General features: G+C 36.9%; 1 protein-coding gene across 1 annotated transcript; it reads left to right on the forward strand.

The window, feature by feature from the left end:
- Positions 1-3,092: 3,092 nt before the first annotated feature.
- On the forward strand, positions 3,093-12,541 carry LOC148300154 (DC-STAMP domain-containing protein 2-like). The gene is made up of 8 exons (XM_088275179.1): positions 3,093-3,350; positions 5,096-5,309; positions 6,386-6,539; positions 7,646-7,814; positions 9,124-9,297; positions 10,098-10,241; positions 10,765-10,870; positions 12,451-12,541. Exons 1-8 carry the CDS (start codon positions 3,179-3,181, stop codon positions 12,539-12,541), a joined length of 1,224 nt encoding a protein of 407 aa, XP_088131305.1. The 5' UTR covers positions 3,093-3,178.
- Positions 12,542-13,262: the final 721 nt, after the last annotated feature.

The following is a 13,262-nucleotide window of genomic DNA, read 5'->3' on the forward strand; positions in this document are numbered from 1 at the left end:
AAGTACTCAATTTCTTTTCTCTTCACAGTGTTTATAACTTATCTGTGTGTGTCTTGAAGCATCTTGGTTTTTAACTCTCTCATTCCATGAAATTTTGGGCATCTTTCTATAACACCACACTTGGGATGCTGCAGTCTCCCGGACTCGCTCTTGATGACATTTTTTTGCTCTTTCATTATCATTATTCATGTCCGTGTAAGCGCCCTTGAGAAAGCATTATATTTTTAAAAAAATGACCATATATAAATTTTCCAAAACTTTTATTATTATTAGTATTATAGAGATATAGTCTGCCTCCATGGTGTAATGGTTAGCACGCTCGGTTACCATTGTGTAATAGTCCGCCTCTATAGTGTAATGGTCAGCACGATCAGCTACCATTCTGGAGGTCCCGGGTTCAATTCCCAGGGGAGGGGGGGTCAAATAAATATAAGTGATTTTGTTCACTCCAATATTTATTCAATATCACCCTGGACTGGTACCTGAAGCGTAGGGCTGATCACCTTTCCTTCATGTGTTAACGATCAAGATAACACTGCGTTTATATGCAGTGCCCTATGCACCGTTGGGTATGGATAAGGGTTTGAAGAAGAATTATAGAGAAGCACTGCATCGTATTGACGCAGTGTTATATTGATCGCATTTTACATGAAGGCGAGGTGATTAGTCCTGCGCTTCGTATACTGGTCCACGGTAATATAGGAAAATCCTCTTCGTAAAATGAAGCAGGCCTGTGGAGACTAGATACTTAAACCAGCCTATGGCGGTCGTCAGCACCGCAAATGCTCATACTTCCATATTTTTCTTCATCTTTGATGAGATGTAAAAAAATTATATATTATTTATTAAATCAGACACTGGATTATTCAACATATGGATGATATATCAATATTAAAGGTATTATTCTTAGACATCTCAACATGGATGAATATGGAAGATTAAGGGAGAATTTAGATTAGCAGATCTGAATGTAAAATATTGGTAAATGGAGAGATTTTGGAACAGGTAGATGATTTCGTGTATTTGGGTAGTATGTTTTCTAGGGATGGAAAGATTGATAAAGACATAGAAAGGAGAGTGAATGCTGGGAACAAAGTGAATGGTGCACTGAAATCAGTTATAGCAAATAAAAACCTATCAGCGGAAGCTAAACTGGCAGTGCACAACGGAGTCCTGGTTCCGACTCTAATGTATGGAAGTGAAACATGGAGTTAGCAAAAGAAGGATGAAAGTAGACTGAATGCAGTCGAAATGCGATCTCTCAGAAGAATGTGCGACAAAACGATGTATGATAGATGTGCAAATAGTGAAATAAGGAAGGAATGCAAAGCTGAGATAAGCATTATTGATAAAATTAAGAAAGGTGTGTTGAGATGGTTTGGACATGTAGAACGAATGAGTGAGGAAAGAACGGTAAAACAAATTTATGAGGCGAATGTAATTGGGAAAAGAAGCAGAGGAAGACCGAGAAAAACATGGCACGATCAGGTATGCCAAATACTTGAAAGTGGTCAGGTTAGGAGTCGTAACAATCAATGAGGAGATGCATGAACGTGGAAGAGGCGAAGAATGTTTGCAAAGGACAGAGTGGTGTGGCGCTCTATTCTCTATGCCTACCCCTGCGGGGAAGCGGCGTGATGGTTAGTTAGTTTTAAGGGATAATTTTACACACGTGTAATATTCGCCAAATCTATCTATAATTGACAACCACACTTCTCAAATTCTTGGAAGTTCTATATATGTATGTATTTTTGCTATAATTTTTCACTAGAGACATCTATTGGTGAGATGAAGAAATTTTATTTTTACTGAGCAGAAACAAGAAATTCTAGTAACTTTTAAGAAATATTATTTCGAGAAATAAATACATATTTAGTAATAAATGAAACCCTGAAGAGGGCAACAGGTTGTTGCCGAAACTGGTTGGTTAATAAAAATGTGAGTGGATCAGAACACAAAGTATTTTTATTTCTCGAAATAATATATCAATATGATCCACAAAGTTAATGCTTTCAATATTCAACATAACTTTTAAGAAACGTCCGAGACATTACTATCTATCATTAGAATCCTAACTGTCCATCAAACCTCCTCCTTTCCTCGCCATAACACATCATTCTTCAGTAATTCCTTCTCTGTCCAAGCGGCCAGACTATGGAATGAATTACCTCTCCGCGTAAACAAATGCACCTTCTCTAATAACTTTTGAGAAACGTCTGAGACATTACTATCTATCATTAGAATCCTAACTGTCCATCAAACCTCCTCCTTTCCTCGCCATAACACATCATTCTTCAGTAATTCCTTCTCTGTCCGAGCGGCCAGACTATGGAATGAATCACCTCTCCGCGTAAACAAATGCACCTTCTCTAATAACTTTTGAGAAACGTCTGAGACATTACTATCTATCATTAGAATCCTAACTGTCCATCAAACCTCCTCCTTTCCTCGCCATAACACATCATCCTTCAGTAATTCCTTCTCTGTCCAAGCGGCCAGACTATGGAATGAATCACCTCTCCGCGTAAACAAATGCACCTTCTCTAATAACTTTTGAGAAACGTCTGAGACATTACTATCTATCATTAGAATCCTAACTGTCCATCAAACCTCCTCCTTTCCTCGCCATAACACATCATTCTTCAGTAATTCCTTCTCTGTCCGAGCGGCCAGACTATGGAATGAATCACCTCTCCGCGTAAACAAATGCACCTTCTCTAATAACTTTTGAGAAACGTCTGAGACATTACTATCTATCATTAGAATCCTAACTGTCCATCAAACCTCCTCCTTTCCTCGCCATAACACATCATCCTTCAGTAATTCCTTCTCTGTCCAAGCGGCCAGACTATGGAATGAATCACCTCTCCGCGTAAACAAATGCACCTTCTCTAATCACTTGCAAGAAACGTCTGAGACATTACTATCTATCATTAGAATCCTAACTGTCCATCAAACCTCCTCCCTCTACCTCCTTCCCTAAACTTCCTTCTTCCTTTGCCCTCCTTATTATCATCTTACATGCCCAGACTTCCATATTTCTCTTCATCTTTGATGAGATGCAAAAAATAATAATATCATTTCAGTCCACGCGTCTAGAGCAACGACCAAGTGGCTGTCGACAGTCGTGAATGTCTGTAATACAAGAGTCGGAACCCCCTTCGAACGCTGCAGACGGATGTTCGACACCGTGAACAGGAACTGCGAAGCCACCATGGGACCAAGGTTCTCCTTTGAATGCAGCGCCGAGTACGTGATACAAAATATCTGCTATTTCGCGAAGCCGATAGACTATATGTGCCAAGCGGTCCACTATATGGAGGAAGAGGTCGCAACAAAAATAAGAAAAGGTGATCTCTTATACATCTTCTGACCAATATATGCACCCAATGGCGCATAGGGCACTGTATCACACAGAACAGTAGATCTTAACCAATATTATTTGAGTAGTTCTTAAACAATATTATTTTGTCTGCCTCCATAGTGTAATGGTCAGCACGCTCAGCTACCGTTCTGGAGGTCCCGGGTTCGATTCCCAGGGGGGGTCAAATGAATGTAAGTGATTTTTTCACTCTAATATTTATTCAATATCACCCTGGACTGGTACCTGAAGCGGAGGGCTGATCACCTTTCCTTCGCGTGTTGACGATCAAGATAACACTGTGTTTGTATAATGCCGTGCCCTATGCACCATTGGGGTGCGGATAAGGGTTTGAATTGAATATTAATTTAAATATGCTTCTTACCTTATTTTTTGTGTAAACAATTCAAAACAATTCGGTGAACGCTGAAGACTGTATTTAAATTGCTCTTACATACATAAAAAAGTCCCAGTTTTAAAGTAATTGTATAAAAAATAAAGCAACATATTTTCTCCAAAAACTGAAAAGGAAACCTGAAAACCTGAATTTTGGTTTGATCTGATTTCAGAATTTTATTTTGTTTGTCTATTACGTACCTACTATTTTCATGTAATTATTTTCCCGATGTTATATTTTTAACTTAATATTTACCCGTTACGGGGCAGAAAGTGTTGTTTTTGCATTTTTAAGAAAAGGAATTGTTTAATTATTTTTTTAGACATACATAATATTTTTCAAATGGAGAAAAAACATTCAGGTTTTACCTAAAAAGATCTTTTGCACAGTAAAAAGTTCAATAAGTGGCTTGATTTTACTATTAATACATTTTAACATATTTTTAAACTTAAAAAACGATCTCCTGAAAAATCAAGTTTTTTTATTATTTATACATGACGTTGTTGAAAGGAGTGAGCGTCATGTAACATTCACCGGTTCGGACACACTTAAAATGTTGTAAATAATTTAACTGGTCAAATTCAACGATAAAAAAATTAAATCATGTTTACAAGCGTTTCTCAAGTATGTGAATATAATCCAGGATTCGGGCCTCACATACAAATGGAAACAGTCTATTATTTTTTGACATCTCATCAAAGATGAAGAAGAATATGGAAGTCTGGGCATTTACGGGGCTTACGACCGTCATAGGCTGGTTTGAGTGATCACTTTACACACGTGTAACATTCACCAATTCTACCCATTATTGACAACCACACTACTCAAATTCTTGGAAGTTCTATATATATGAACCAATTTAGAAACCTTCTTTACATCTCACCAATAGATGTCTCTAGTGAAGTTCTAGTGATTCATGAACAAGGTTTCTAAATTGGTTCATATATATAGAACTTCCAAGAATTTGAGTAGTGTGGTTGTCAATAATGGGTAGAATTGGTGAATGTTACACGTGTGTAAAGTGATCACTCAAACCAGCCTATGACGGTCGTAAGCCCCGTAAATGCCCAGACTTCCATATTCTTCTTCATCTTTGATGAGATGTCAAAAAATAATATGAAAATAACTCCTGTAATTGGAGATAATCCAGATTTTGTGAACAAGTATTTGGACACACTCAAAATGTTGGAAACAGTCTATGTTTAATAAAAGGTTTCCTCATTCCAACATACATTTAACATTCACGAGAGCTCATTCCAGAACTTGCACATGCTGTGTTACGAGTTCGATCAATATATCTTTAATATATTCGATATATAATCTTCCGTGAATTTCAGGACTTCGTGATTTGGCAACGAAAATAGACCTGGCCTTCTACGCGGACGTGGAGTTCCATCACCATTTCCATATGAAGACCAACAGCTCCAAAAAAGCTGAAGATGTACTCAAAGAAGTGAAAGCGGATCTCAAACGAAAGTTTTCCTTTTTGGAGTTTTTGATTTCTACTTTCTGCACAATATCCTCGATCTTCATACTGATTTTGATTTTCTCGTAAATAATTATTAATTTTTTTATTATTTAAAAACGCTTTGTGTATAATATCGTGGGTGTACTGGCAAAAAGCTTTAACACGGAAATATGTAATTTTGACTCAATAATGCAGTATTATAAAGTTTTCAACGTTCTTTAAACTGGCAAAATACACAAAGTAATTTTTAATGAAAATATTTATGTGGTACAAGTAAATTCCACTTTTTGTTTAAAATCGGGTACAACATTTTGAGTGTGTCCAAATACTTGTTCACAAATCTGGATTATCTCCAATTATAGGAGTTATTTTCATATATAATTGTTGACATATCATCAAAGATGAAGAAGAATTTGAGAGTCTGGGCATTTACGGGGCTGTCGACCGTCACAGGCTGAATTAATGTATCACTTTACACACGTGTAACATTCTCCAATTCTACCCATTATTGACAACCACGCTACTCAAATTCTTGGAAGGAAATCAGCGAGCAGCTAGAGAGAATGAAACACAACGTTCAAATTTATCCATTATAACATGGAGAAGAAATGCTGAGAAAGTACAGACTTTAAGGTGGATAACAATATATTAAATAAATCTATGCTTTCAAAAGCATTGGCTAACATGTGAAGCTGCGGAATCGGAGAGAACATGGCATAGTTTGCATTATGTACAAATACTGCGAATACAGATTTTTGCCTAGTACCTCTTTGACGCACGCTAAGCTTTATTTGATTTAGGAGATCAGGGCTGTCCAAAAAATCATCTCGGAGGGTTTCTCCTTCCCGCTACATGTCCAGCACCTTAAGTGCTGAACTCTTAAAAAATCAATAATGCAATTCAAAAAAATGTAACAATTGCATTAGTAATCATTTAAAAAAGTGTTAATTTACAGCATTATAATAAAAAATACCAGTTGTTTTGGCACGTATCACTCAATTTTGGGTGCTTTGCCAAAAAAAACCTATACGGACCAAATTATCTCCGCCATGCGCTGTAGCGGGTACGCCGAGTTGTTGAGATGGCTGGAGACTAACCATAGAAGAGACTACCCACGAAGAAGAACTGAAATAATTGGTTTTTGTTATTGATTTTTCAGGATTTTGAGGTATCGTCACAATTTCCTAACAAAGGATTACTTTGATAATTGTTACATCAATTCCCAGTTCAGAGATATTGATATCCATAGAGCTAATATGCACATGACTACAGTATTACCATTGAAGACCGAGGAGATGAGAAATTACGTGCCTGTAAGATCAGAATCATATTTTTATATCAATTCATCTCCTGCATTTGTTAACCTAAATCGTACATTTATTCTTATTGACACTCCACGCTGAAGGTTGGCAATCATCGTGGCAATTCTACTTTGTATTTACCCGCTCTAAGTAGGGACTCAGTGCTATAGATAAGCCACTCTCTCGAGTTGCCGAGCCAGGATATACGCCTTCTTCCTATGCTGCGTTTACCTTCCACGCCACCTTGTAATATAATACCTATTACTCGCTATTTCTCTCCCCTCATACAACGGCCCGAGTACTCCGCGCTGAAGGTTGGCAATCATCGTGTCAGTCTGCAGCCGCTCTGAGCAGCGCCCCAGTGCTGCAGCGGAGCCAGGATATACGCGGAGTTGCCGAGCCAGGATTGCCGAGCCTACTTCCTACGCTGCGTTTACCTTCCACGCCGCCTTGTAATATAATACCAAATACTCGCTATTTCTCTCCCGTCTAGCTATTCTGAAATACTATAGTTTTCTTTTCTTTAATGTGTCTATAAATTTTCTATAAGCATTGTCTTAAAGCATATTCATTTAAAACATTTGTAATACTCCAATCTTCTCTATGGTAACTTGGGTGGGTCCACAGTTGGCTTTGGAGCCATAGAGAATCACTGAAGAGATGAAGCATCTTACATTTCTCATAAGCAAATTTATGTTGAAGTCGCTATTACTGTTACTAAAGAGGTCTCACATTTTGAAGAAGTACCTAGTTACTATATTATTTTGAGAAATAAAAATACTTTGTTTTTTGATCCACTCACATTTTTATTAACAACCAACTAGTTTCGGGAACAACCTGTTGCTCTCTTCAGGGTTTAATTTATGACTGTAGAGGTGAACAGGTTGTTGCCGAAAATAGTTGGTTGTTAATAAAAATGTAAGTGGATAAAAAAAAAAAGTATTTTTATTTCTCTAAATAATATATCAATATGATCTACAAAGTTAATGCTTTCAATCTTCAAAACATACCTAGTTTCTCATTATTTTTATTCTGGCTTTGATCCTTTGGATATAGTCCAGTTGATTGTTAAACTAAGAACTAACTTTTATATTGAGTTATCTCTCTTCTATTTCTAGATTGGCTCAATTTGGCTATTGGCTAGAGAAAAGTTTCGATTGTACAGGACGAGCAGTTTTCTCTTTGTGACGACTCTAAAACTAGCTGTTTATATTCTGGTCGACTATTGTCTGTTCTGGCTGATGAGAAAGTTGAACCATTTTCAACTGTTGAGTACTCCTCTTCCATGTATGTAAACGAATTCGTTTTATTATACTATTAGGGGCTTATTCTAAGCTCTTTATGAGTGAGAGCTCTAAATGAGATCTTGAGGAGATTTTTTTTACATTTGGAAAGCACTAAAAAATAATATTCCTTAAATTAACAACCAAATAAATTTTACTTATAGTCCATTATTTGATTCAACATCGGTTAAGCAAAATTCGTCAAAATCTGATTCAAACCCCGCCCACTCCTTTCAACCTACGAGTATATAAGCTGGTTTTATTAAAACGTTTAATCCTAGTGCATCTTTAACCTCGGCTCGTAACGCATGTTTGTGCGTGTAACGCACTTTGAGTGCATGTTGGTCTTCTAGTCGACCAAAAATCGCACGTGCAATCACGTTTTGTGTTGTTTTAAGTGTGTAAATGGTGCTATGGTGGTGAAGGCCGGTATTGTTTGCATGCCGTGGTAGTGATTGTCCTGACGAAGAGACGGGTACGTCTAGAAAATGGTAGACTTGAAAAATCTCGGAGGGTGGTTATATACTAATATTATTAATATTTTTGTAAAAAAATAAATAAGTAAAAATGACTAACCACAAAGTAAATGCTTTAAATATTAATACAACATACCTAGAAACCTTCCATATAACCTTGCCCAGACTTCCATATTCTTCTTCATCTTTGATGAGATGTCAAAAAATAATATGAAAATAACTCCTGTAATTGGAGATAATCCAGATTTTGTGAACAAGTATTTGGACACACTCAAAATGTTGTAAATAAATTATCTGGTCAAATTATAAGCTTATCTCATCTCTCAAGTGTGTGATTAAATGCCAGGATTTGGACCTAACATACTAATATAATAGTTTCAGCTTAATAAAAAGCTTCTTTACATCTCACCAATAGATGTCTCTAGTGAAGTTCTAGTGATTCAAGAACAAGGTTTCTAAATTATTTCATTTATATATAGAACTTCCAAGAATTTGAGTAGTGTGGTTGTCAATTATGGGTAGAATTGGTGAATGTTACACGTGTGTAAAGTGATCATTAAACCAGCCTATGACGGTCGTCAGCCCCGTAAATGCCCAGACTTCCATATTCTTCTTCATCTTTGATGAGATGTCAAAAAATAATATGAAAATAACTCCTGTAATTGGAGATAATCCAGATTTTGTGAACAAGTATTTGGACACACTCAAAATGTTGTTAATGTATTTTAATGTATACGATTTAAATTTTTTATAGTTTGTAATGTATATATTAATTTAAAAAAATAAATTGAATTGAAAAATTGAACTTGACATGTAAGTTACATATTTATGTTTCAGTGTGGTCTGCCGGAACGCAAAGCTTGTATGTGACGGGTTCCGGGTTCGTTTCCCTAATTTTCGACAAAGTGTCTGGATATGTGAACTCAGAGAAATTTATGGAAGACACCATCAACACTACATCTTGTATCTTTCGGCCGTCACAGCCGAATTATGTTATATATGGACACATAGGTATTTGATTTTAAATAAATATATGTATTTTTATCGTCTTATTCTTCATTACTGAGGGTTGTGACCCTTGCGGAAGCAATGACTCTTTTCCAGCTATCCCTTGACTGCGCTGCACGTAGCGCTCCAACTACCTTAACTCCTTTGGTCCATCGTGTGGGGATCTTCCTCTCCCTCTCTTCCCCTCCAGGCTACCGATCGCAAACCAGTCGTTCCAGGCTAAGAACTGAAGAATCCGTCTTTTACAGACTCTGGCCAGAGTCAAGCCATGTATGAGTATATATATATATATATATATATATATATATATATATATATATATATATATATATATATATATATATATATATATATATATATATATATATATACATTGCCGCCTCCGTAGTGTAATGGTCAGCACGCTCGGCTACCGTTCTGGAGGTCCCGGGTTCGATTCCCAGGGGGGGTAAAATAAATATAAGTGATTTTTTCACTGTAATATTTATTATATATTTCCCTGGACTGGTACCTGAAGCGGAGGGCTGATCACCTTTCCTCCATGTGTTAACAATCGAGATAACACTGCGTTTATATGATGCAGTGCCCTATGCATCATTGGGTGCGGATAAGGGTTTGAAAAAAAAAGAAACCCAGTCATTCACTTAGAGCTACCTAGAGATTTATTTATAATTAATGTATTAGCTAGTTATTAATGACCACCTTCCACATAACACTGACCATCACGCTGCTTCCCTCAGGGGTAGGCAGAGAGGATAGAATGCAACACCAATCTGTTAATCACTGGCAGCGCTGTTTTCCAGGTCTACTTGTGGCGTTCTGTTGGATATCTATTCTGGTGGAACCATATGTGCTCAGACTCAGAAATCATGTGATGTCTGTCTACTTTCCAGACAGGGCTAGGCAGAGAGCCGCTTGGCTGATGAGAAGCATACTTAAACAAAGACGTAAGACAACATAGCCTACTTTAGTCAACTTATGCTTAAAAATGTAAGTATTTTTTATACTCACTTAAAAAAACTTGGAAAACAATGTATGATAGATTTTCGAATGATGATAACAAAAAGTCTTAAATATAAAATAATAATAAAATAACAAATAGCACTGGTAAACACACGTCTCCTTCACACACCATCAGCGAGCAGCAAGAGAGAGTGAAACACAACGTTTACATTTATCCATTATAACATGGAGAAGAAATGCTGAGAAAGTACACACTTCAAGGTTGATAGCAATATATTTAATAAATCTATACTTTCAAAAGCATTGGCTAACATGTGAAGCCGCGGAATGGGAGAGAACATGGCATAGTTTGCATTATGTACAAATACTGCGAATACAGATTTTTGCCTAGTACCTCTTCGACGCACGCTAAGCTTTGAGTTCAGAGAAATATGGCATACATATTTCTGTGGCGTTCTTTGTCTCTGCCTACCCCTTAATTTAGTTTTATATTTTTCTGTTTTGCAGAAACATTAGCAAAGGAAGCGAGACGTCGCCTTCGCAGGTTATTCGTCAAGGACTCCAGGCCGCAGGAGGAGCTGGCTCTTCGGGATGTGATCACTAAACTCATTCCGTATGTTTGTATTGTTCTTCTTCTTAGTGCTTTATCTTCTTTTTCTTCTTCTTTATAAGCCCTATGTCCTCCACTACTCGGCTGTCCAAACTCAAAACACAGTAAGGGACATTTTTTGTGTAGCACGTTTTTTTTTGCATTTTTGGACTGCGTAGATTCTACTAAGTCAAAATGTCTCAAATGATTCTAAAATCTAAAATGATTCTAAAATGTCTCTTACTATGTTTTATTTTGGACAGCTGTGGTGGATATAGGCCTCTTCCCCTTTTTTCCATTTCCTCCGGTTGGTTGCTGCTTACAGCCTGTTTCTACCCCCCACAGTGACTATGTCGTCGGAACATCTCTTTTGGGGTCTTCCGACACCTCTTTTGTTCTCCCAAGGTCTCCATCCTAGAATTTTTGGGGTCCATCTTGCGATGTATATTACATATAAAGCATATTTTTTTAGAGGTTCAGAGGCACAAATTAAAATTTCCTGAAATAAATTGATGGTGGCTTTTTGTTGAAAACGCAGCTCTGTCACATCAATGCCATTCAACTGAGGTGCAAAGAAGTCAGTAATCATGGTTCTGTAGCGCTTTTCATTGACCGTAACATTTTGGCCGGCATCGTCTTTAAAAATATATGGGCCAATGATTCCACCTGCCCATAGAGCACACCAAACAGTGACTTTTAATGGATGTAAGGGCATCTCAACAAAGGCTTCTGGGTTTTCTCTACTCCGAATTTGGCAATTCTGCTTATAAACATAGTCATTTAACCAAAAATGTGCTTCATCGGTGAACAAAATTTTGCGTTGAAAAAGGGGATCAAGCTGAATATTGTTTTCGGCCCATTCACCGAACCTGCGACTCGCATAATGGTCTTTCAGTCTATTCATGGTGAAATAGCAAAAGGTACTGACTATAAATCAACTGTCAACTATCAAATTGACAGTCTGTAGAAACAATATTCCCTGTTTGAAAAACTAAAACCTCTAAATAAATTCTATATATATAACGTGGATGAGGTCAACATTCTTTGCTGCGGTAGAGTGGTGTGGCGTTCTAATATATATTTCCAACTGTGGAGAATCAACGTGATGGTTAGCTAGCACAGTGTTCCGCAAAGTGTGTGTCGCGGCATACTGGTGCACCGTTTATACTGGGGAACTTCTAGAAAATTTGGTGATGGACTTACAGCCTTGTATTATTTAGATTGGCAGTGACAGGGATATTGAAAGCTTTTAAATGTAAATTCACAGTAAAATCGGGATACAATTTTATGTTGTCTCACATTTTCAATGAATTTCGCAACTTAGTTAAAAAAAAAATTGCGTAGCAAGAGCAGATCTGTCAGGAAGCCTAGATGCTTTTGTATCACATCTGGGCATGCGGTGGGACAGCTTTCAATATGGTGTACCGTTTCGATTAGTTGGTGTTCCACGTAAAAAAATCTAGTTTTGTGAAGGTTACACTTACAACTTACAAATTTTGATTGCCTGTGCTCAGTTAATCAGGCTCAATGTTTTGATAGTAAATTAATATAAATGAGCTTTATTTTTTTCTATGGTGTACCTTTGAAACTTCTTAATTTGGCAGGTGTACCTTGAACAGAAAACTCTGTATTATCAGACCCCCAAAAAGGCTGAAAGATAGAGCTGGCAGTCAATATCCCAAGAGCAAGAGCTGATGACACAGACAGATCCCCATGATCTATATCTTCTATATAGAAAACGAAGAAGAAAAACATTTACGAAATTCTATGATTTATTTTTAATTTAAAAAATTTGACTTCCTACCCATTAATCGATTTCTATGTATGTTGAAGATGGCGATGGGCAAGACGCTTACTGGACTCTCAAGAATTGCCGAGGTGCTCCTTGTGTGGCGAGAGGAAAGATTTGATCAGGTAGTTTATGTTTTTTTTTGACATCTCAACAAAGATGAAGAAGAGTATGGAAGTCTGGGCATTTACGGGGCTTACGACCGTCATAGGCTGGTTAAATTGATCACATTATTAAACATTCACCAATTCTACCCATGATTGACAACCATACTATTCAAATTTTTAGAAGCTCTACAATATATATATATATATATATATATATATATATATATATATATATATATATATATATATATATATATATATATATATATATATATATATATATATATATATATATATATGACTGGGCACAATTTGATTAATATTTTTGATGTACCAACATATGCTTCTCTTTCTGTGTGTGTGTCATGTTAGGTCTCCTTGACGTCGACTATCACTTGAAAGAATTGTCCTTGTCAGCACATGCCCCAGATAGGGCACCTGCCGGACCTTGATATCAGTCAGCAACTGTCTCCCTGCTTTTGCTCTTTGGAGCACATTTGCGTTGCTGACCATATGGATC

Source organism: Brachycentrus maculatus, unplaced genomic scaffold (genome assembly GCF_059751285.1).
Source record: "Brachycentrus maculatus isolate JH-2025_06_01 unplaced genomic scaffold, ASM5975128v1 h1tg000811l, whole genome shotgun sequence".
Taxonomy (NCBI): Eukaryota; Metazoa; Arthropoda; class Insecta; order Trichoptera; family Brachycentridae; genus Brachycentrus; species Brachycentrus maculatus.

Coding starts and splice junctions, on each gene's coding strand:
- LOC148300154 (XM_088275179.1), top strand. CDS start 3,179: ATGTTCGACACCGTGAACAGGAACTGCGAAGCCACCATGGGACCAAGG. Junction 10,242..10,764: donor AAGCATACTTAAACAAAGAC/GTAAGACAACAT, acceptor TCTGTTTTGCAG/AAACATTAGCAAAGGAAGCG. Junction 10,871..12,450: donor GTGATCACTAAACTCATTCC/GTATGTTTGTAT, acceptor TTAATTTGGCAG/GTGTACCTTGAACAGAAAAC.